Below are 24459 nucleotides of genomic sequence, written 5' to 3' on the forward strand. Positions count from 1 at the left end.
AAAAGGTGAAGAGACTGATGACAGGGACATGGACGAAGGATGCCGCCTCTCATGGCGAAGCCTGAAGGCGCTACTTATGTTCCACTGGGCCAACCACCTCCTCAACTGCCCCCAAGGTCAGACTTCCAAGGTCAAGACGCTCTGAAATCTTCATGGGAAACTGCCTTTGATCAACATCAAACATCTCATTGTGCCCTATTTAATGCTTTTTTTTGTTTTTGCCTTAAACATTTGCTTGTTTGGTGCAGCACTGCCTTCTCTTTCTCTTGTTTTCATCTTTGTTTTTGTGTCATTAGAAAGATATCCTTTGTAAATACCAAATGGACTTTGCCATTTAAAAAACACCTCATCGGAGCTTTTTTTTTTTTTAATTCTTTGCAGTAGAATGTAACCCATTTACATTTACTGTGATTTACTGGCATCTGATTTTGTTCCTATTAGCTTATTTATGTTTCCTACTTATTATATCTCTTTTTAGTGGTTTCTTCTTTATTCCCTCATTTAATTACTCTTGCTGCATTGGTCATGTTTTCTTTGTTTCTTTTATTTTCTCTAGGGATTGAAAAGTTCTAAATTCTAGTTCTATTCCATGAAGATTACTGTTTAATTTTAAAGAAATACATCAGAACCTCTGCTTCTTTAAGAGGCCACCAAAGGCTACATACACTGAGCCACAGCAAGGGACGCGGAAATGATTCCTTTCTGTTATTTCTTTCCTGAGCTCACATCTTGCCTGGGCTGCAGGACAGCCTGAGAAAGGGGAAGGAAGAGATTATTAGATCATTATCGGGTTTTTTTAAAGATTTTATTTTTTTAAGTGATCTCTACACCCAAAGTGGGGCTTCAGCTCATGACAGCAAGATCAAGAGTTGCATGCTCTTTGGACTGAGCCAGCCAGGGCCCCAGAGATCATTATTGTTACCAAGCTCTTAAATCTGAATCAGAGTTACTACTCACGGGCTCCCCACAGGTAAGGGCCCTGTGAGTCAGGCACTGTTTGAGTTAAGCCACAGGCTCTCACTCCTTCTTTGGGTCTGCCCATTTCTTGGGGTCCTTTCGAGGTTGAGAGTGTTCATAAGAAAAGAAAGCCACAAAGAGGGTTAAGGACTCGGGGAGAGAAGGAACAGAGCCCTGCTTTAATTCTTCCCTGTCCTGCAACCTGGTCCAATAGATTAAGAAGTGAATGTGGTTAGCCAAAAAGTGGACACAACGCAAATGTTCATCAGTGGGTGAAGGGACACATAAAATACGGTATAGTAGGTGATGGAATATTAGTCAGCCATAAAAAGGAATGGAGTTCTGACACATGCAACAACATGAGTGGACCTTGGACACACGTTACACTAGGTGAAGTCAGCCAGACACAGAAGGACAAATATTAATTATGTGATTCCACTTACATGAGGTCCCTAGGTAGTCACATTTATAGAGACAGAAAGTAAAACAGTGGTTACCAGGGGCTGGAGGAGGAGAGACTGGGGTTATTGCTTAATGGTTACAGACCTTCTGTTCAGGGTGATGAAAAACTTTTGGAGACAGTGGTGCTGGTTGCATAACACTGTGAATGCACTTCATGCCACTGAACTGTGTGTTTAGAAATGGTTAAAGTGGGGGCGCCTGGGTGGCTCAGTTGGTTAAGTGTCTGATTCTTGATTTCGGCTCAGCTAATGATCACATGGTTCCCGAGTTCAGACCTCTCATCAGACTGTGCAGGCAGGGCAGAGCCTGCTTGGGATTCTCTCTCTCATGTCTCGCTGCCCCTCCCCCCACTTGCTCTCTCTCTTTCTCTTTCTCACTCTCACAATAAATAAATAAATAAATAAATAAATAAATAAAATGGTTAGGGGTGCCTGGGTGGCTCAGTTGGTTGAGCATCCGACTCTTGATTTCAGCCCAGGCCATGATCTCATGCTTTGTGAGTTCTAACCCCGCATCAGGCTCTGTGCTGACTGTGCAGAGCCTGCTTGGGATTCTCTCTCTCCCCTCTCTCTCTGTCCCATCGCCACTCACACTCTTTCTCTCAAATAAATGTTTAAAAATTTTAAAACAATGGTTAAAATGGCAGGGCGCCTGTCTGGCTCAGTCCAAAGAACATGCAACTCTTGATATTGGCCGAGGTTGTGAGTTTGAGCCCCACACTGGGGGTAGTGATTAATAAAAGAAATAAATAATAAACTTAAAAAAAACTGTTAAAATGACAAACTATACATTACAAATATCTTATCACCATGTTTTTAAAAAGTGAATGTGGAGAGCTTTGTGGCGTGGGCTTGTTTTCTCCTGCACTGAGGGAGGTTGGGACCTGAGAAAATTCCATACTTGGATTGTGCTCACTTCCTGCCACTGTCTGTGCCTGGCTCGCAGGTGCTGGCTGAGGAAAGGGCTCTCCTGTGGCCTCACTGCCAAGGAAGACCCATGCTCTGAGCCTCCTCCTCCTCATCTTTCTTCTTCCTCCTCCTTTCCCCAAACTGGCTCAGGCCTTCACCAACTCAGGGCCTCCCTGAGCGGCTACTTCAGCTTCCCTCACCTGGGCCCTCTTTGCCCAGGTTGGTTACAAAGAGAGCCCTGAATCTCATTTTAAAATAAGCTAATGTCGGGGTGCCTGGGTAGCTCAGCCGGCTAAGTGTCCAGCTTTAGCTCAGGTCATGATCTCGTGGTTTGTGAGCTCGAGCCCCACGTCAGACTCTGTGCTGACAGCTTGGAGCCTGAAGCCTGCTTCGGGTTCTGTGTCTCCCTCTTTCTCTGCTCCTCCCCAGCTCATGCTCTGCCTCTCAATAATAAATGTTTAAAAAATAATAACAAATAAAAAATAAAATAAAATAAGCAAATGTCCCCCTGAACCACCTGGCAGATTCCTGGCCCCTTCTTGCCTCTGTTTTCTGTCTGGGTCACAGTCCCATGGCTGCTGTCCTGTCTATTAAGGAGAGTTCTTTGAGATCAATTACACTCTCATTCAACTTTATGGCCCTGGTCTCTTGCACCAGGTTCATTCACTGTGTCTATGAAACACAAGGTGCATGAACATCAGGAGAGGTCACTGGGATGTCCTCCATAGCTCTAATGTGCCAGGCACTGTGCTAATCACTGAGCTTGCCTTGCATCATTTACCTCTTGGGATACCTCTCTGAGTTAGATGTATTATTACTCTCAAGTAATAAAGCATAGGGAGTGAAGGAATTTGCCCAAAGTCGCATGGCTGGTGGGTGGTGGAATTGGTACCCTCAGCCTGTCTCTAGGTCTCTGCATCGGTGGGGCGGTGGCTGGCATCCTGGCTAAGAGCAGGGCTGTTCCACTTCGGCTGTAAGGAGCATGAGGGCCCACACTCTGGAGACTCAGGGGCTATGGACCGCATGTCTGCTGGGGCCTTCAAGGTCTTCCCGCACCATCTCAGACCCAAGGAAAACTCTGGGCCAGGAGGGAGACAGTAGAGAGGGAGGCAGAGGTTAATGGAGAAAGTGCGCGCTTCCATGGCTGGGGCTTAAACAAAGGAGCAACACCACTTCCCAGGCTGCTGGGGGACCGATTAAAACCATTAAAAACCATTAGTAGGGCATTAGCACAGCTCCAGGAGCTGGAGGAAGGGAGGTCTAAGAAGGTGCGGACAGCCTTCCCACTCTGGAGAGAGCAAGAACAGAACCAAAAAAAAAAAAAAAAAAAAAAAAAGATCGAGGGGTCTCAGCCTCCACATCTACAAAATGGATGTGGCAGAGGAAAGAACACAATCCGTCTCCCTCCTTCCAGATCTGGATACGATTTCTACTATAGGGTCTTGGTTCAAACACTGGAATCTAAGGAAAGATCAGGATAACATCACCCATAATGTGCATATCAAATTATACATGTACCCCCACAGATAACTGAGCACACACAGGTAGGGGTGACCTTCCTCCCAACCCCAGCCCCTGCCAAGTTCCTCTCGCGGTATTTCCTTAAGCGTCATGTATTTAAAGCAGATCCCAGTTCCCAGGCCAAACAAAAGCCCCTTGCTGTGCTCCGCCGGCACATTTCCCCTCCTCCAACCCCAGGGGTGACACACCAGCTTCAGATTCTTAAAGAGCACATCCTCATCCGGTAAGTGTGGGGAGAAGGGGCTTGGGGCTCTGGCAGGTGCACAGGTTCAAGGGGTTGGAAGAGATGTGAGTGTCATCCATGTCAGTGGTTGTGTGACCTTGAGCAAGTGCTGAACCTTGCTGAGCCTGAGCTATGGAATCTGCAAAGTGAGGATAATAGTGGGACCCTGCAGGGCTGTGAGGGTAGAGGGTAAAGTGTGGGAAGTGCTGGACATAGAACAAGTGCCTAATGAATAACCCTGTGCATGCAACAGCACCCACCTGGCTCACTTCCTTGTCCCTCCGTTCCTCCTCTAAAACCCCAGAGTGTTGATTTGAGTCTTCCTTATCTCTATCACTGAACTGTAAGAGCCAGCAGGGCATAGACTTGCCTCTCTGTTCACCACTGTTTCCTTAGCACCTGCAACCATGCTTGGCTACAGTGTGCGATGGATAGAAGGATGGATAGGTGGGTGGGTGGATGGATGGATGGATGGATGGATGGATGGGTAGATGGGTTGATGGATGGATAGATGGATGGATGGGTAGATGGGCTGATGGATGGATAGATGGATATAGGTGGGTGGGTGGGTGGGTAAGTGGATGAATGAGTGGATGGATGGATGAGTAGATGGGTGGATAGACGGATGGATGGGTGGGTGGATGGGTGGATGGATGGGTGGGTAGATGGGTGGGTGGATGGGTGGGTAGATGCGTGGGTGAGTGGGTGGACAGATGGGTGGATGTATGGGTGGATGGGTGGGTGAGTGGGTGGATGGGTCGGTGGATGGACGGATTGGTGGTGGGTGGATAGATGGGTAGGTGGATGAATGGAAGGGTGGAAGGATGAGTGGGTGAATAGGTGGGTGGATAGATGAGTAAATGAATAAATGGATGGATATAGGTGAAGGAGCAAGTCAATGGCAGGAAAATTATATAACCAGTTTATTTGGTATGTAGAAAATATCTAGGCCGAGAGGGTAAAGATACTCTGATAACATGAAAAATCAGCATCAGAAAAGCAAAGCACCCACCCACCCTGCTCCTGGGTGGCTCAGTTGGCCGAGTGTATGACTTCCGCTCATGTCACAATCTTACAGTTTGTGAGTTCGAGCCCCACCATCAGCTCTGTGCTGATAGTTTAGAGCCTGGAGTCTGCTTTGGATTCTGTGTCTCCCTCTCTCTCTGCCCCTCCCCTGCTTGCACTTCGTCTCTCTCTCTCTCAAAAATAAACTTTTTTTTTAAATTAAAAAAAAAGAAGAAAAGCAAACATAGTTTTTGTGTTGGATAATCCTCTTTCTATTCAGTAGTCTAGAAGGCTGTATCCCAAAATACTCAGTGACCTGAGTGGTGGTGGTGATTTTTATCACCATGCTTTTGCTTTTCGCTACTGAGGTCATGTGTTACCTGTGTAATTAGTACGAGGGCACCTGGGTGACTTGGTCGGTTAAGCATCTGACTTCGGCTCAGGGCATGATCTCATGGTTCGGGGGTTTGAGCCCTACATTAGACTATCTGCTGTCAGCACAGAGCCTGCTTCGGATCCTCTGCCCCTCCCCTTCGTCCCTCCCCTGCTCATGCTCTCTCTCAAAAATAAATAGACATTAAAAAAACATTTCTTTAAAAAAAAAGTATGAAAGAAAACCAAGTGATGCAGAAAAGCAAGCCGGTGGCCGCATGAGGACACCCTAGCACTCCTCTTCCGTGCACCCCGCACACAGCCCTGCAGGGGGATCTGCCAGGCCGGCCATTGTGGTGGCGCGTGCCTGCTGCTCTGGCCCTGTGAGTGTGGCACACGCCCCTGAGACCTCATCTTGTGACAGAATGCTACAGAGCATTCTCCAAGGGACAGCCCTCAGCGCAGGAAATCCTCCTACCCCGCCCCCTACAAGAAAGTGTTTTCCTCATCAGTACAATGAAATGTGACTTCAGTTTTATGTCTTTATTAGAGTTTTCCCAAGTAAGGGGGGGAAAGATCTTATCAGACTACACTCCTGTTTTCAGCTCAATGGGGCCACGCTGATGACAGCTCCTGGGCTCTGTGTCTTGGGACGGAGGTCCTGGAAGGCTGGTGTCTGACCCCCAAATGTCTTGCATGTTGAGGACACCATTAATATTTGCTGTATTGAAAATTCGGACCTCCAGAAGAATCTTTTTTCCTCTGTGTGTGAATATTGTTATTAGATTTGCATATTACCCAACATCCTCTGTGGAGAAGGGCCCATTTCTCGGCTTACTAATTTGACACAACTGGACAAGTAATGTGATTCTGTCGTTTGTGAGTAAGCCCCACCACCTGTTTGCCGTGTGCTAGACAGAAGTAAAGCGAGGGAATATGTTCTACTTGCCTTACTATTTGTCTCCTGGATATGTAATGCTGGAAAAAAAATTAATTACTGGGATTTTTCTTACCCAGAGTTTTCAGATGGAGAGCCTTGTTAGCCATGAATAAAATATCACTTATCCCAGGTCCTGTGACTTTACAATTAGGTGTATCTCCCACAGGGCCTGCAGGAGTGATCTGCAACTCTCCAGGCGCCCCCCTGTCAGCATTTCGGGGTCAGAAGGATGCTTCAGGGAACGAAGCCACTTTCAGAGCCTCATCAGCACAGGGGATGTGACCGTGGCAGAGCCAGGCCCATGGCCGTGTTCGTACAGCATGCCGCTCACTGGCCCCGAGGGGAGCCCGACTCCCACGTCCCCCCAGGAGACAAGCTACTGATGCAAATATATGTATTTTTAGTTTCAACTCAAGCTGAAGAATCAAAGACTTCTGGGTCCCTGGCCCTTCCTTGCTCTTACAGATAAATAATCCGATGAGCAATTTCTTGTTTCACCACAGAGCAGGGATTGCCTGAGAGACTGAGGCCCCGCGAGCGCGCTGCTACACAGGAAGTGCGGGAGCCCGGCAGATGCAAGGCCCTAGGGCTGAGGAAGGATGCGGTCTCTCCTCCCCGGCATGCGAGAAAGGTGGGCACCGGTGAGCTCCCGCCGCACAGGGGGAACAAGAGAGGATACTGTCTGAGGGCCCCCACCTGGGAAACCAGGAACGAAGGCGAGGAAGACAGAGTCGACTCCAAGACACTTGCCGTCAACTTCAGTCCCAGCTGGACTCTCAGCGCACCCGGGAGAAAAACACCTCCTCACAACCCGCCTTTCCTTTGTGAGTAGCCCAAACCTCACCAGGGTATTTTGTCCATCTTGTTTCATGAACTTTCATTCACAGACACCCACGTGCTTCTTTGCTCAACACTTGTGTCTTCCCCCTTTTTCTTTAGCAACAGAATACCTCACACTCTCCGCATCAGCCTCTCAGATTCTCATGGGCACTGTCCTCCCTCAAGCCACAGGGCCTTTGCACAAGCTGTTTCCTTAGGCTGGAGCTCTTCCCTTCAGACCTCCATCTCAGCTTACGCATCCGTTTCGGAAGCAAAGCCCTGCCTCAGTTCACACCTCAAGCCCATCTAAGAGCACTCCCCCCGCAGGGCACCCTCAGAGCTGCACTGTGATAACTGATTAAGTTTTCCCTCCAATTGTTTATTACTACCTCCTCTAAGCTGGGCACCTGTGTGTGATTTTTTTTTCATTAGTGTTTGTTTCCCCTCAAATCATAAGAAAGAACTAGAAACGGTAGTTCCGAAGACTTGCTCATCCCTAGATGAGCTCATGGGGGAGGGCTCCAGGAATATTTGTTGAATGATTGAATCCTTGCAAATGCACCTAGCCGATAGCTTTAATTCCCCACAGATAGTAAGAATCTGTGTAACGAAACAAAATATCACAGGATCTGGTAACGAGGGATTGCCGCACGGGCTATGCGGACCACTGCTGGCTCTCATGCTGAACCTAACGCTGCGCCGAAGGAAAGAAAGAGCCATACCGCTAGCTGTTTGAGTGGCTCTGCATTTCATGGTGACGGACGAAAACAGTGAAGAGAATGTGCAAGAAGCCAGGCGCTTATGACAGGGTGGAGGTTACGGGACAAGAAATTACCCTTCAACGTAGTCAGAGAGCTCGCCCTGAACGCGCACGGTGGTGTTTAGATTCTGTAACTATTAACAAAAGTGCCGCCGGAGGAGTGGCGTTCCACACAGAAACAATTTTACCGTCATGAGTTAGAACCCCCACACCATTTCCCCCACTGACGTTACATGAAGTTTCTTCGGGGTGTAACCGTCACAGAGACCATGTCAGGCGGGAAGATGCGGGAGGCACAGAGACCCAGATCAAGACTTACTTCATTCAACCTTTAGGGGCTGGGAGGACATCCATCCTCTTTGGGGGAGGGCAAAACGAGTCGCGCAAGCAGCCCAGCTCAAATCCTCCAAGTGGCTGCCACGGCCCTGGACACTACCTAAACATCCTGCTACATCACCTTGGAGCTGGCTGTAGAGACATCACCCACTCCGCGAGCACGTGCACACACACACCCTCAGGTTGTCAAGGAGACCAGCGGTATTCGGGATAGCACGCACCCAGGGCCGGGCAGACTCTCAACGGGGGTGCGGAGGAAGAACCCATTCCCCTGAAGGAGGCCTCAGAGGCCTAGTAGGTTCGGAGGTCGCGGCAGATGAGAACGTTTGAAGCCGCGTGAGGAATCACTACTCTGGTTTTAGGCAGTGGTGGAGGGAGGGGGTGGCATTCACCTAGTCCTTGCCTGAAGGACAGTCATGCTACTTGCTTTGCAAAGGGCTAGAAGGTAGACTGCGTGGGGAAGCAGGCAGGAGTGGTTTTCTTTTCAGAGCCTGTTTCCATGGTGGCTGATAGCACTTGGCAATCCACAGCTGGGGAGTCTGGGACGGCCAGGGGGCCCCAGGGCCTTATCTCACCCGGGCCACCCTCCAAGGCCCATCCTCTGGCCTCTCTGGGCCCCCAGAGTGAGAGGCCACAGCAAGCAGCCAGGGTGCTTCTCTCTCTCTTTGTCTCTGTCTCTTGCCTCCCTGGGGAAAGGAGGTGAGTGACATAGCAGACAAAGGGCAAAAAGCAGAGAGAGAACAACCTAAGAGCCAAGGTCGACAGCTCACGCACACCCCCTCCTTCACCCCTGCCCTTCGGGCAAGTTCTGTGAAGCCTGAACACATTCTTTCCACCCCTATCCCCTCCCCCTCAGCCTGGACTGCAAGGACCAGATAACCAGGTAAGGTCCTCTTCGATTTCCAGTGCGCTTACACCTGCTGTGGCCCCCACACCCTGGAAAGGCCCAGGCACACCCAGGCGGGTTAGGACGCTTCCGGGCGGGGCAAGGAGAGGAGGCACATGCGCCTTACCTGCTCCTGGGAGTTCATCACTCGCAACTTCATCTGCTTCAGGTACGTGGAGGTAAGGGGCATGTTGTAATCGATGATTCCGGAGACCAGTGGGGAGGGAGGTTCGTTTTCTGGCAGGAGGAGCAAAAGGAAGCCACTTTCAGTCGGGGCCATGGGCTCCCTGGCAGGCACCATACCCTGTCACCCACACCGAGCCTGAGGAGGAGGAAGGAACGGGCCAGAGCTCACAAACGGGTGGCTCACCCACCACATGTGGCCTGTGGATGTGGACTGCAAGGCCCTGAAGATATTTTTCAGTCAGGCACCAGTGTTGAGCAAGCATTCACATGTTATAAACTGGACTGTCGGGCTTCCTGGGACACCCTGGTCACACAGGGCCCACCCTCCCACCTGGCCACCAACCAGGGCAGCCTCCCAAAAGCCGCTTTAGACAGGGTGTGAATGCTCCGTTTTGTTTTGCCACAGCCCCTACCATTTCCTATGCACATTTCCACTTGATTGGGATACTCGCTGGGCCCTCAAAGGCGTTTTCGTTTCCAACCCTGGTGTAGGCCAGCTTCCTGGTGCACACCTGCCGCCACCACCTGACCCCATCTCCCACCCCCACAGCGTCCCTCAAAAGCACTGTCAGGTACCATATGGCTCACAGGTCTGGGCCAGGCCTCCACGACCCCCGCCCAAATTCTGGTTCCTCCTAGATCACATGGAGAGGAGCTCTGTTCCTCCCATTTATTGCTTTCTTGTCCTGAAGATCAAAGTCATGCATGTTCTTTTTGTACAGCATTTGCAAAACGTGGAAGGATGTAAAGGCAAAAAAAAAAAAGACACCCCAATAATTGCACTAAGCAGCTTGACACATGCTTCTGTTTATTTTTTCCCCGTGTCTTCTCTTCTTGACGTACTTGATACGAAAATGCATATAGAAAATTATCGTTTGCTTAAAAACATTTTTTTCCACGTAACATTGTCATGGTCGTCTCCCCCACCATCAAAACTCTTGCTTTGCAAAGTGTTTTTATGGCTGTGTACTGTTTAATCATAACTTACTTAAGTCATTTGCTGATGATTGGCCATTTAGGTTGTTTCCTATTGGAGGCTATTATAAACAGAACTATAAGGAACGTCATTGTGCATGAATATTGGCCGTATTTCTGATTGTACTCCAAAAAAGGGAATTCAGGGGTCCAAGGGTAGGACTGTTCTGTAACTCTTTAAAAAAATTTTTTTTTAATGTTATTTTTGAGAGCGAGAGAGAAACAGAATGTGAGCAAGGGAGGGGCAGAGAGAGAGGAAGATACAGAATCTGAAGCAGATTCCAGGCTCCGAGCTGTCAGCACAGACTCGGGTTTCCAATCTACGAACCACAAGATCATGACCTGAGGAAGTCGGACGCTTACCCGACTGAGCCGTGCAGGCGCCCCTGGACTGTTCCATGACTTGTGAAATCTGCAGAAGCTGCGGCCGTGGACAGTGCCCAGCCACTGTGTGCTGTGTCTGAGGCACCACTGTGGGTACCATAAGGGACAGACTAACAAGTCAAGGAAGACAGGGAGCATGACTGAAATGGAGCCCGTCGCCCCCTCTCCCCAGTCCAGCTTTCTCTGCAGACGCCTCTTGCTGTGACCAGCCTCAAAACCCTGGAGTCACCTGCGGGGACCTGTCACACAAAGCGGGGCCTCCTTTGGTCATCTAGTCACTTGACCCAGCTTCACCCTCCTCTTAGCGAATAGTCTTGGTTACCTGGCCTCTGGCCTCCTCTTTCTGCCTCCAAGACTCCAGGCCTTTGGCCGGAGGCTCCCCCTGGTGCCTCATTCTGCTCAGGGGCTCGGATTTGAGCAGTGTGACGAGGACAAGGAGAACCAGGAGGGACTTCTGGACTCGCCAGAGCCTGTGCTCCTCCACCACCACCACCACCACCACCATGAGGGAGAGGTGGGCTCAAGGGCAAGCGGGTGCTGGCGCCTCGGTGGAGGAATGCAGGAGCCGGAGCCCAGGCCAGGCAGGTCCCTGCAACCTTGGAAACGCTATGCTGAATGAAAGAAGCCAGCCGCACAAGGACAGAGCGGCTAGGATTGCACCCAGCTGGAATATTGAGAGTAGGCCCGACCACTGAGACAGACAGCTGCACAGAGGTTACTGGAGACTGGGGGTTGCACATGGGAGTTATTGCTTCACGGGCACGTGGTTGCTGTCTGGGGCGGTGAGAACGTTCTGGAAACACCCCATGGGGAGGGTTGCTCAGTGGTGTGAATGTAATTAATGCCGCCGGACGTACCCTTAACAATTACTAAAATGACATGTTTTATGTTGTATTTTACAATAAAGAAAAAAGCCCCTGCAAACAAGGGGGTGAAACTCCCAAAGGGGACAAGGGAGTCCCTGCTTTGACAAGGACAGAGACGGTCCTGCAGAGAACGGGGTCCGTGGAGGCCGGGCCTGGGGGCCGAGGGGGTGTCATTTTGCGGCGGTGTACTTTGCATGACTGCATGGCTAATATCTTCAAGGTTTATAAAAATGCACAAGTACAGTTTGCTATTTAAAGCTATGTTGTCACACTCAGAGTTTTTGGGGTTCCTTGAGGAAGATTTTTGTTCTTTGAGGGAGAAGTGAATGTCACTAATAGAATATCCCAGATTCATGTGGCTTCACATGAGCTGAACTTTCTTTTTTTTATAGAGGTTTCCTCCCGGTTCTGGGGCAGAGGGTTCTGACAGGCCTGCATGTGGGCACCTTCGCCCGGGCGCCTGGCGGTGAGGGAGCTAAAACCAGTTCCAGTGTCCGTTAGTCCTCTTCTCGTGCCCCCACCCCTCCCCCAGACTTGAGCTCCGTAAGCCCGGGGGCAGGTTGGGACCTGACTCCCTGCAAATCGACGGGGTTGGAAGCCATATGTGAGGCAGGCATTTGAGCAACCGCATTGGGAGCGTGTCACTCAAAAGAGCCACAGTTCCTGTTTTCAGATCCTGGGTCTCCATACGGAGAGCTCTGCCATTTCCGTTTCATTTCCTCAAAGACACGGGTGTCTGGTGAGAAGGTGTCAGATGACATGGTACATGAGCAGGGCTGCCCCGTCCTGAGGATCGCTGGTCAGGGCCGCAAGTGAAGACCTCATGGAGTGTCATGGCATCTCTCTGAGTTTCGTCATCCATGCAGGCTGGGCACTGTGTGTTTTTTCCTAATGGTCACCAATGTCCTGCCTAAAATACCATGACTGCTCATGAGAAGGCATCTCTAATAGAGCTGGCTATAGCTTGGTTTAGGAAAGAAAACAAACAACCAATGGCTAGGATGGTGCTCTTGGGAGGAGGGGGAAGGGATATTCCTTGGCCTGTTCCGTCCCCAGCAGGTCCACAGATCTGAAACCACTTCTAGTGTGCAGAGGTGAGCGGGAGGGCTCCGGAAGAGGAGGCAGGATGCCCTGCCTGGAGGGGAGACCAGGAGGCCTTGAGCGTGCACGCACAAATCCATCAGATCCAAGTGCAGTGGAGTGCTCACGCCTAGGGCTCCAGACGTGAGAGTTCTGGAGGCAGGGCAGAGGAGGGCTGGGGTGGGGGTGGGGCATTCCAGAGGAGGGAACATGCCAGGGAGCTGGCTGTGGGACCACAGTGAGGAGAAAGGCAGGCAGGGTTTCTGGCGGCCAGGGGGCTCTGGAGGCGGTAAGGGGCTCACGTCAAGAGGATCAACTTATTAGGAAAGAGGGGAGTGGTGCAGAAGCCAGTGGTAGGTCCAGGAGCTCTGGGGACTCCGTGGAGTCATGTGCCCACAGGCCAGACGAATGCCAGGATGGGCATAAGCTAAGGTGGACGCACGAATGGGTGAGAAGTGACTGAGACAGGCCAGCCCCCACTGGGGTCAGCACACACAGCGGCCATGCTCAAGCCACTAAATGATACCCCTGGTGAGTTCGGGCCACTGAGCCACCATAACCCAGTAGGCTGCCAAGAGCGAAGCAGAGGAATCACTCAAAGAAATGTCTCAACGTGCTTTACTGAGGAAAACTGCAGCCTGCCCAAGAGCTGGCCCTGGTTTGATGGCCTTGAAAAGAATCAGTGATGCGGAGGCTGGGCCTGAGCCAAGTGCTGACCTCCACAGTGGGGCTCCAATGGCACACACCCATCAAGGCAAATCTCAGCGGAGGTAGTGGCCCTCACTCCTCCATGTGGAGCAAAAGGGGGCAATTCTCATGAGCTTTCGCCTGCAGAATGGAAGAACTCAGTCCACAGAGACCTGTGGCTTCAGGTGCCGGTGGCAAGAGCTCTCCCAGACAGGGCTGGATGTTGAGGGATGTGTGATGAGGGCGTAGATGAGCCACGAGACCAGCCAGCCTGTGCTGGTGTTCAGATCTGGGAACAGAGACCTGAGGCCTGGGGCTGGCTCAAAAGGGACAGAAAGCCTCTTTCCCAGGGGAGCGAGTCAGCAGACCAGCAAGTATTTGAGGAGCACCGATGTGTGTGCATTCAGAGCAGGGAAGGTGGGGGATTCTGGGTACAACCCCTGCACTCGGCGGGGTGGGACCAATGTGGAATCCATTAGAGGTCAGAGGAGGAAGTGTTCGGAGGGCCTCGGGTCACTCAAGGCGGCTCTGTGGAGGGCGGATCTGAACAGTGTTCAACCACGTAGCTGACGGCTGCTCAGCACTGGCTAGCAGCTCCGCACTTGTGTTAATAACCCCATTTTACAGATGAGGCCCCCCCCCCCCCGCCCCGTCACACAGCAAGGGAGTATGAGAACTCGGCCAGGTCTGGCCAGCACAGGAAAGACTCTGCAGGGGACAGAACCAGTTGCAAGGGGGTGATGTGTGGGGGGGACCGGAAGGAGGGATCCGCAGGGGCCGGGCACAGAGGAGTCCGGGCCTCGAAGTGAAGGAATCACCGCCCAGGTGGACAAGCCCGTTTCCCAGGAAGGGACCCTTTAGTAGATAACTGGGTTGCCCACTGCTAACTCCTACTTTGCTGCCTTGCAAATAATATTTTGTCACATCAAAGAAAACCAGAGCCGCCTCCAGAGGCCCTTTCCCCAGGAGCTAGGGCTGGTCTGAGGGCACACCCGGTTCTCACTCTCTGTCCCCTCTTTGCCTGGACTCGCTCTGGGGTGGTGGAAAAGGAGCGTGGAGCCCGGAGGCCCTGGAATTTCCCATCCTTGGACTTCCTGATCCTCCGCCGCCTCCTTTGTTTGTGCTCCTGGCAGTGGGGGGAGGGCGCGGGACTGTCCAGGCCCCCACGCTCTGCCGGGGACAAACTGCTGAGGAGGGGAGGCTGCTTTGCTTCCTTTCTTTCTTTCTAACACGAGGCCAGGAGGCCAGGCATTTTCCCAACAGCCCCTCGAGAAGTCTCCATCCTGTTCCCTGTCCCCTCCTGCCCCACCTTCCTGGGACAGGAACACAGGCCTGCCTCTGGGGCCTGGGGCGAGAGAGGACACAGGGAGAGTTGAAGAGCAAGCAGAGCAGTGTGGCTTCATCCAGAGAGGCCAGCCTGGTGGGAGGAGATGAGCTCTGTGGGCTCTCAGCTGGGGTAGGAGAAGGGACCAGGCAGCTAATGCCTCTAGCCATTTAGCAGACAGGGAGCCTTTTCCACTCCAAGGCTCTCCACGGGCAGCTTCCAGGAATCAGGCCCTTCCCTCTTGCTCAGCCACCTGGTAGGCTGGCTGACTGGGGGGTCTCCCTGCGGGGGCCGCCTCAACATCAGCCTTCTAGTGATTCCAGGGTACATACGCCCAGTAGGGTGGGGGAAACAGACTGATGTTCACAGGGTCCCTGCCACAGCAGGCGCCCTCCAGAATGGGCTCTGATTCAGCTCCAAGAGGGAGGTGTTACTCCCATTTTGCTGATGATCAAATAAGTTCTCCTGCCTTCTGGTAGAGCCTGGACAACCGATTTCACCATGATGCCTATCTGTGCCTCATTTTCTTATTGGCAAGCTGAGACAGATACCTCCTAGGATCATAGAAGCTGTTAGGAGCAGAGAGGTCCCCAGCTAGCCAGAGGACACGCAGCAGGGCGCACAGCAGGGTGCACCCAGGCCTGCTGGACATCCCCCCCCCCCCATCCCCCTGCCCCACCGCACCCAGACCAGGCTTTTCCATGGGCTGCACTGTCTCCTGCTCCCTCGGCACCTCCTCCTCTCTCTGCGTGGGAGCTCCTCCCCTAGGGACACAGAAGTGGCATTCTGCCTGAGGACTGGCAAGGACGGGACCCCACAGCCTCGCGCTGCCTGAGCTCTGTCCCGCCTGGAGCCCAAGCCCTGGAAAGGGAAGCTCGGGCACCGAGCATACAGAGCTGGTTTATATTCTAGGCGGCTCCCTCCTGGCATGAAGTGCATTCTCTTTCTCTCTCTCTCCCTCTCCCTCTCCTTCTTCTCCACCTCCCTCCCATCCTTCTCCTCCCTCCTCCTTCCAGAGGTGGGGGCATGATGGTGGCAGCCTGGAGAAGACACAGGCTGCCGCTCTGCTCTGTGCTCCACATCGCCCTCTGGGCCCACAGACAGGAGGAGTGGAGCCGCAGCCTTGAGCCCCGACCTGCAGCCTTCTCGGCTGGGGGTAGGGGGGTGACGGACATCCTCCACAGCAGTGGAGAGTGAGGCAGCAGAACAGAGGAGCCTGTGGACACCCCAGGGCAGCCTGCAAACACAGCCCCTCTCGGCCTGGCCTCTGTCCCCCAAGGCTAGTGCTTCCATGGGACTCTGTCAGTTGCTATGGAAACAGGCCAGAATAGGAGGGGACAGGCAGCCACCACCAGGGCATGCTGTGCCCCTGGGACCCAGACCCTGACAGGGTGGGGGTGCAGCAGGGAAAGCCCTCTGGCCTCTTTGCAGGAACCAAACAGTCCTGGCCCGAGGTTGCAGCCCTTTAGCCGGGACCAGGCCAGCGGAGCAGGGGCCTCTGAGGCACTCTTGGTACTATAATAACTGCAACAGCCCCGGCTCGCTCCTCCTGGGCAGCAGCCCTGTGCCAGGTACAGGCCTGGATTAACTCTCCAACTCGTCAGCCCCCTGAGGTAGGCACCATGACTCACCCCACTTCACAGATGAGGAAACTGAGGCTCGGAGAGATTAAGTCACTTGTTCAGGATGCACTGCTGTTGACCGGCAAAGCTGGGACTCGAACCCACCCAGTGTGGCCTGGGGGCTCTGCTCTTAATCCATGAACCCAGTGTTTGTGAAGAATTAACCACCCTTATTCTGTCCCACATACTTTAGAAGCTTCCCAGTGTGCCTGGTGAAGCAGCCGTGGCCTAATGACCCCATGGACAGAACGGCTTCTGGAGTCGGGGAGTCAGCTGGTGTCGGAGTCCCACACACACACACTGGAGACCAGCAAAGTGAGAAAAGAAGCCCAAACACCGATACCTAGGCTCCAGTTTCTTTGTTGTCACCTACTTTGTGCTTTGCTGCTGGTTTCTCCTTCCCCAGAAATGGGGGATGCTGCTTGAGTACCACCCAAGTGAACAGCCTGCCCTGCACCCCGAGTCTGTTCCCATCTTCAGGCAGAACACCCACTGACGTTAGCAACCTCTAAGTCCTGAGGCCCAGGAGCCGCCTGGAAGCCCTGATAATCGCCCAGCTGAGCACCATGTCTCAGGACAGCGTTATAGTCACCTCGGCCTCGTGTATCGGCCCACCTCCCTGGGCCACAGCCACCTTCGAACAAACGGGCCCCAGACTCACTGGAGGCCTCTGGGCGTGTGCGGGGTGAGGGGTTGAGGGGACTGGAATAGGGGGTCCTTGCTGCATCTCAGGGGGGAGGGCAGAGCTGGAGAGCATGGACACTGGCCCAAGGAACCAACCTCGGCGGGTCACAGGTGCTCTGGACATTTAAATTCGAAGTAATCCCCGCAGGCTTCCTGGATGTTCGCAGCGAGGGAACAGATACTGACGGAGGATGGACTACAGTGGGTGCGGGGCGAGGGGTGTGCTCCTGTCTTCAGAGAGCCCGCAGTCAGGCCGGTGAGACCAGACCCATGAGGACATTGCCCAGGGTGAGGCCTGGGTGGCAAGAATAAAGGTGCTCAGGGAATGGGGCGAGGTGATCATCACCAAGAACCTCAGTAGAAGAGGGCTTAAAACGAAGTAGCACTGTACCATTGGTTTTTAAATGAAACCTGATGTTTTTTTTAAGCTGAAAACACACATACACACACACACACACACACACACACACACAACAAAAAACCAGCATCGAAGTTCTCTGGGCAGGAACCCACACTGGCCTCTGGGAGTTGTGACAACTGCTGGCCGTGCACTTTTCTGTCTGTGCCAGCAAAGGGCAGGCCTTGCTAGTGGGAGGGCCCTTCCCTGCACAGCCTCCCCCAAGCCACCAGCATGCCTGCCTTCCCCCCTACCTTTGGGCTCCAGGCCATTGGAATTAAAGTGCATCCTCTTCTGACACTCTGTGCAGCTCATCAGGAACCGAGTCACGGCTTCTCGCGGAAGGAAGGCATAGGTCTCCGCAATCTGGGGGAGAGAGGAGGTTTGCTCATTATATGGGCCCAGGGGGAGGTGCTTTGGTCACCAGGTCACCAAGGTCGGTGCTCAGGTGGCAGGTGTTTGGCCCTTGCCAGGAAGGGAAGGGACTGAGGAGCAGGTGACTTCGATTCTTAGCCATGGGAATGAGCGAGGACTCTTACAGAAAATGATTTATTCTCCAATTTTGAATAAAGGAGCTTAAAAATGGAAAAAGCAAAAACACTTAAACATTATCTAACCTATATTTTAATAAGTAACACTCCTCTCAGAGCATTTTATTATTGCTACTGAAAAATGAGCGTATAGGCACTGCTTTAGGGGAGGATGAAAAATTTCTGTTCTTAGAGATGGATAAGCAGAGACCCACTTACAAAGCCACTGGCTCCAGGCCTATGAACAGAGCCCAAGGTTCTAGAAGCTCTTCCTGTAACAACTCACAGATCAAGAACATTTTTAGTGAGAGCTGTGAAAGTCTGGTGCCAAGGGATCAGATTTTTCAAACTGGGCTGTCAACGACCCCTAGGTTGCATGTGCAATCACGAGGCCCAGAGATGTAAACCAATTTGCCCAAGGTCACACAGCTCTTTAGAGGTGGGGCTGGACCAAAAGCCTGTGCTCCGGGTCACACCTTCCATGGTTGCCTCCAGGGGGCCTCCTGGAGCCAGGGAGGAGAAAGCAGGTGTAGGCAGGAAAGTGGAATAGATGGGAGGGGAAGCAAAAAAAAAGGCTAAGCAAGGGAGTGGAGAAGCGGGTGCGGGCCCAGCCGCCAAGGCCATCTACTCTTGCTCTGGGTTTTGGGAAACACACTGGCCCTGGTGTGGCTGCCTCGTAGGCCCAGGTTCCCCGGCTGTGTTCGCAGGGTTTCCAGAGCTAAGGCCCTTCCACGGCTCTCCACTAAGGGGCAGCATCGCCCCAGCATTCCTCCCTCCTTGCTGCAGCCCAGCCGGGGAAAGTTGGCTGAGGGCTCCGGTCAGCCCACAGGGGAAGGGGACTGCTCTTCAGGACAGCACCAGGTCTGCTGCTGGGGGATGCACAAGTGCCTGTCCCTTCTCTGCGGTGGTCAGGGGGTGGAGTAGGGCAAGGCGGAGTGGATGGGATGGGGGGGGGCGGGGCGGGCAGGGTCCCAGGGCTTCGGCCAGGCCCTCAGAGGACTGGCTCAGGCCGTGCCCCCTGCTCAGCTGGCCTGTGGAGCTCGGGGGCCACTCCTGCTTGGTGGCCGGCTGCAGACGCAGAGTTAATTTTGGTGACACAATTGTTATTTCTCAGCTGATTTGATGCTCTGCGGAGCAGGCAGTCTCCTTGATGAGTTATCTCCTTTCCAAATTCCCCGTCTGATTGCCTTCCTCTGGAGGTCAGGGACAAGGGCAAACCCCAGCTCTCTGATTGGAGCGGGTGGATGGGAGGGCACGCAGCCCATCCTCCTCCGGCCTGAGGGCTGTGGGATGGGGGCTTCCCTGCCACACACACGGACATCTTCATTCACAGCTCCACCTGCCTGGAAGCTGTACGGGTCGGGGTGGCAGGTGGTGGGTCTTGGGCCTTCAAGGTTGGGAGGGTTGGGCCCCACGAAGGGTTGCCGTCTCCAAGAGTAAACGGGCGAGAAGGAAGGGTGCCCACTGGGCTGAGAGGGGGGCTGTGGCTGAGTCAGGCAAACAGGTGACATCAGAGGTTCTGCAACACAAGGGGAGGTATCCCAGGGAGACCTAGAAGAGGTGAGCTGAGGTCTGGGGGGGCAGGGGGGTCACAGTCTCCTGGGAAAGGAGAGTCAGCACCAGAGGGACAGCCCTATTCACTAGAGAGCTCGCCTGCTGCCGGGCGGACCTCGTCTTCGCAGCACTCAAGGAGAGCCCTCCTGGCCTGGGCGCACCTGACCCACAGAGGGCTCAGGGACAGTTCCCAGGAGGGCCCAGCCCAGGGGCCAGGGTGGTGGCCACAGCTCTCCTGGCCTCGGCAGGGACCCCAGCCATATGCAAAGCTGGTGGGGGGGGTGCGGTATTAGGTGCACACATTCTGGCCCCAGGCCCCACACAGGGGCGGCTGGGGTGGACTCCAGATGTATAGATGAGGAGTCCTCGGAGCTGTCTGAGGACCAGGAGGGAGCCCTGCCACGAGCGCCTGGAATGTCTGCAGCCTCACTAAGCACCCCGTGGGGAGCCAGTCAAGTGTGGCGTCCAGCTCCATGCTGCTGTAGGGACCTGCATGGGGTAGGGGGCACCGGGTGCCCTTTGGCCTCCTCCGGGCATCTTTCGGTTCACTCATCTGGTTTGTCCATGTGAGAAATGGGACATCCATTTCTGTTCGACAACATGGATGCTCAAGGCCATGGGACTCCAGGAAGAGCTGAAGAGAGGAGGACAATACTAGCTCATGCTCTAGCCAATAGGGCGGTGGTTTTCTGATAGTTTTTGAGCTCCAAGACACAGTTCTGGAAGTAGTCGCTTATGCTGAAGCCCCCAGTGGGAAACAGATGGAGACGGAGCTGCTATGTTTAGGGAGGGAAGCCCCAGGACCACTGTCCCCACCCAGCTTCCCTCTGCTGCCTGCTGCCTTGCTTGAGGCGGCCTCCTGCCTGGACACTGAGACCCACAAGTGAATTTGCCTGGCGGTAAAACGGAGGGAGATTTCACCGGCAGGGAGAGCAGAAACTATTTGCAGAGACTTGTAAGGCACCATTTTGCTCCCCAGATCAGGGGCTGACAAGGACAGATGAGGCCAATTGGGGGGATTTGCACCACTTTACAAGATCCTCCTGCTGCCCTGCAGTGGATTAGCACGTGGTGGGCCTGGAGCAGCTGCTGACCACATCTGGCCCCAGCTCCAAAGTGGTCAGAGCAGCCAGACCCGGACTCGGCAGCTTGATCTAGCTTACCAGCACCCTGGGAGAGAGGAAGCAAAGAGCTTGCTCCAACCCAGATGGGTGCGGACACCAGAAAAGCCCCCTTGAGAAAGGATCAGTCCTCTATGTGGGACCAGAGGACTCTGTGGAAACCCTTGGGACCCTCCCCAGACCCTGGCATGGGCAAGTCCCCCTGCGGGTCCTTCGATCCTCTGGTCACACTGCATCAGAGGCCGCATGAGGCAGGATCTTCTCTTACAAAATGGGACCCCCTTGCATCATCCATTCAAACGGCCATCTATCCCTGGCTCATATACCTTCAGTTCCAAAAACCTCAGTATCTGCCCTCTCTGATCTATTGCTGGATAGTGGTGGGGGCCAGAAGCTTCTTTTTCCCACAGAAGAATGTGCCTCCTTCAATGCCCTTGAACAAGTCTGCCCATCTCCTTCCAGCCCCCTGCTTCCTGCAGGCACCCCAGGCCTATAAGAATCTGGAAGGTCTCCGGTGCCCTAGAGACGGCAAGTAAGTCCCAGGATTCAGGCTTGGCAACACACACAGAGACAGGTCCAAAAACTCTCAGCCAGGGCCCTGATACAAACCCCATGGTGCCAGGCTGTGCCTCTCTGCAGCCGTCGGCACAGTTTCCTTGGGGGCTCTTTCCCAGGCATGGATGGGCCTGAAGAGCCACGCTTGGGTTGAGGGAAATGGGAGCAGATGAAAAGCAGGGGGACAAAAGCATCCAGGCACCACCCCCACCCCCCAAAAAGGAAAGGGTGGCAAGAGAAGGGTGACAGATGGGGAAGAGGAGGGGGAAGGGAGAGGAGGCACACGGTGGGAAGGGAGGTACAGCAGCCCCCTTGGCCTTCACACCCACTGCGGGAGGGCCCTGGCCTGCTCCACTCAGCCTTGGCCCTGCTGCTGAAATTCCAGCTCTGTGCACAGCCCAGCTGGCCCTCTGCCAGTCATGTGCCAGCTCCAGGCTGGGCAGCGGGAAGTGGGGCACGCGGCGGGCATATGGACGAGAAGCCAGGAAGTGCAGAGCAAAGGGCTGGACACAGGGCCCAGGGACACAGAGGCTGGCAGAACCAGCCCAGCCCTGCCCTCTCTGCAGCGTGGAGGCCGCTGACCCAGCCCACGTACATACCCAGGGAGTGCCTGCGGGCGAGGCCTGGTGCCGGCCAGCAAGGGGACCAGGGAAGTCACGTGGTCTGCCTGGGCCAAGCCCATTTACCTTGACCACAAGCCTTCAGCCTTACTAGCCGAACAAGGGGGATGTGTGGGGAGATAGGATGTGTAGTGGTCAGGGCACAGGCTCTGGGTCCAGCTGCCTGCCTCTGAGCATCAGAGGGGTGACCTCAAGGCAGGCTGTGCATCCCTCTAAGCCTGATTTTCCCCATCTATAAAATGGAGCTGACAGTAACGTGTGTGTGTGTGTGTATATATATATATATATATATTCCCTTGATCATGTATGTATGTCTACATATACACTCTTTGTCCTAGTAAAGGCTCAGAGAACTGGTGCACAGAAAGTGCTGAGCGCAGAGCCTGGCACATGCAAACTGCCCAGCACTGACAAATTTAATGCTGAGAAAATGTGTTAGGCCTCATTAATACCAAGGGGCCCACACAGCTTCTGACTTGGCTGTCCCTACCTTGGTGTATGGCCCTCTGGTGGGAATACCCTTAGAACTCAGGCCATATAGGAAGATTATAGACTTATACAGGCTACTGCCAAAGTAGCCCAAAGCTTTTTATGCAAAGAATTTGGGGTGGGGGGTGGAGTTCACAGTGGGGAAGCCCATTTGGGTGGGGAAGCCCTGGTACAGAGGGGCAGGTAAGAAGCTAGAGAGAAAGTTAACACATGGGGGGCACGAGGACACTGGCTGCCTGTGACTTAAGTGCTGTGTGACCTTAGATCAACTCTTTAGGTCTTGGTTTCCTTAACTGCAAAATGGGCATAGTGCCTCCATCCCAAAATTGCTCTGAGGCATTAATGAACGTATAGTGCTTGGCTTTGTTGGTTTAGTGGTGGGTCCTGGGCTCGGAGCTGTGCACGAACTGTGTCAATGGCAGTCAACGGGGATGGGACCAGAACACAGGTAGGGCCCTCCTTCTCTAGCCGCTGTCTCCCACACCTCCCAAGTGTGACGTTTCCTAGCCCTAGATTGGCCTCCCTGCTCCCTTCTGCCTCCCCAAGCTTAGAACGCCAGCGTATGCACCATCTTCTCCACGAAGCCCCCCTGGACATCAGAGTCTGGAGGTACTGCTGCTGAAGGCCCTCAGAGTTCTTGTGCCCTCAAAGCTAGTCTTGGATACATTTCTGGTTCTTGCCTCTTGGTTTTGCTCTCGGCCTCCCCACCCCAAATAGAATTGTGATCTCCCTGAAGGCAGGGAGCAGGTCCTCAGACTTCCCCTGGGGAACTTCATGTACTGACTTCACAGGGTGTATGGGATTGGACGAACCCATACACAGGAAGCATTTAGGGCAGGCCTGGCACCCAGTAAGTGCCATGGAAGTATTTGCTCTTTTGATTATTATTATCTAGCCGCCCCCACCCCCACAGTCCCAGAACAGGCTGCAAGGGGCTGGGGGAGGGGGGTGGGGAAGGGAATGAATGAAGCAGAAGCTGGGAAGAGGGCTTCGCTCCTGCCCTCGTCCCTCTCCTCTCCCCTCCCCTCCCTCACTCCCTTCAACCTGCCTCTCCTTTGTGCTCAGACCACAGAACCCGCCCCTCGCCCCCCTTGAGCCATCTCTGGCTGCCAGTGCCCTTGCCCTGTGCCCCCCTGGGTCCCCAAAGGCTGTTTCATCACGCCTCAGCTCCCCTCCCCGCCCCCGCCCAACATGTGCAGAGCCCATGGCCTCCTGCCAAGGCCTGGGGCTGCCCACAGAGGCCCAGAGACAGGACTCTCACCGCTCGGTAGGTTTTCTTCTGCCCGGCGTGCTTGGGGGCTTTGCCTGGCTCCGCTGAGCTCTCCACATGCATCGAGTAGATGATGTCAAAGAAATCTTCCACCACAGCGACCCGCTTCAGAGAGATGCCCTCCGGCTCCGACAGGCCATCTGCCCCCTGCGACGGGGTGGACAAGCTGTGTTAGTGTCAGGGACGACGGCAGGGTGAGGGCTGGGCCCTGAGGTCTGGTAACGGGTCGGGGCAGGGACGGCGCTGCTCCCTGACCCGCAAGGCCCGCGGAGGTAGGGCTGGGGGCTGAGGGTGGAAGGAGCCGGTCCAAAGGGCCCCAGAGGCAGGGGAGGGTGGGGGGGGCGGGGGGGCACCAGAGTCAGGGTGGCGGCTGCTACCAAGTCTACCAGAAACAATGGGCAGAGAACGACAACAACGAAAATACAAATTAAAAAACCGAGAGGCTCCATGTTCACAATTTCAGACAGATTGTGGCAGACTCAGGCGGGGCGCTCTCAAATCACATGCCGTGCCAAGACCATCCTGGAAGTCTCGGGGCGGGGGGTGCTAAGTAGATGCAGCCCATCAGGAGCTCGCCAATTAGCAGTAACCTTTCACTGTGGTCCTGGGCTGGGGTCCCAGGGGAATGGCTCTCATCACCTGGGTGACTCCTGCCTCCACCCTGGCCTTTCCGAAAAGCTTTCCACCACGGCCTGCCCTCCCCACTCCAGCAGCCGGGCGCCAGCAGCAGACCCAGGCTCTTTGTGTGTGGAGATACAGAGAATAACAGACACAAGGCCACGTGGAGGTGGCGGGGCCTCGTGGGCAAGGTGGCCGTGAAGCCCTTGAGCCTCTTACCAGGCTGGCAGGAGTGCTGTCATCTGGTCCTGAGAAGGTGTGCCAGGATTGAGCGGGGGGGGTGGGGGGGTCCTGTGGCTGGGCAGACA

At 54.0% G+C, this 24459-nt stretch overlaps 1 protein-coding gene across 2 annotated transcripts in view; it reads right to left on the bottom strand.

Annotated features, from left to right (window-relative positions):
- The window catches only part of NOL4L (nucleolar protein 4 like), an 84830-nt gene that overhangs the window by 53135 nt on the left and 7236 nt on the right, over positions 1–24459 (bottom strand). For both annotated transcript variants that reach the window (XM_029915992.1, XM_029915991.1), the window contains exons 2-4: positions 23525–23680; positions 17649–17760; positions 9317–9426 (exon numbers count right to left, since the gene is read on the bottom strand). In XM_029915992.1, coding sequence (XP_029771852.1) covers positions 9317–9426; positions 17649–17760; positions 23525–23596 — 294 coding nt within the window. In that variant the 5' untranslated portion in view covers positions 23597–23680. The remainder of the gene's footprint in view (positions 1–9316; positions 9427–17648; positions 17761–23524; positions 23681–24459) is intronic.

Source organism: Suricata suricatta, chromosome 12 (assembly GCF_006229205.1).
Source record: "Suricata suricatta isolate VVHF042 chromosome 12, meerkat_22Aug2017_6uvM2_HiC, whole genome shotgun sequence".
Taxonomy (NCBI): Eukaryota; Metazoa; Chordata; class Mammalia; order Carnivora; family Herpestidae; genus Suricata; species Suricata suricatta.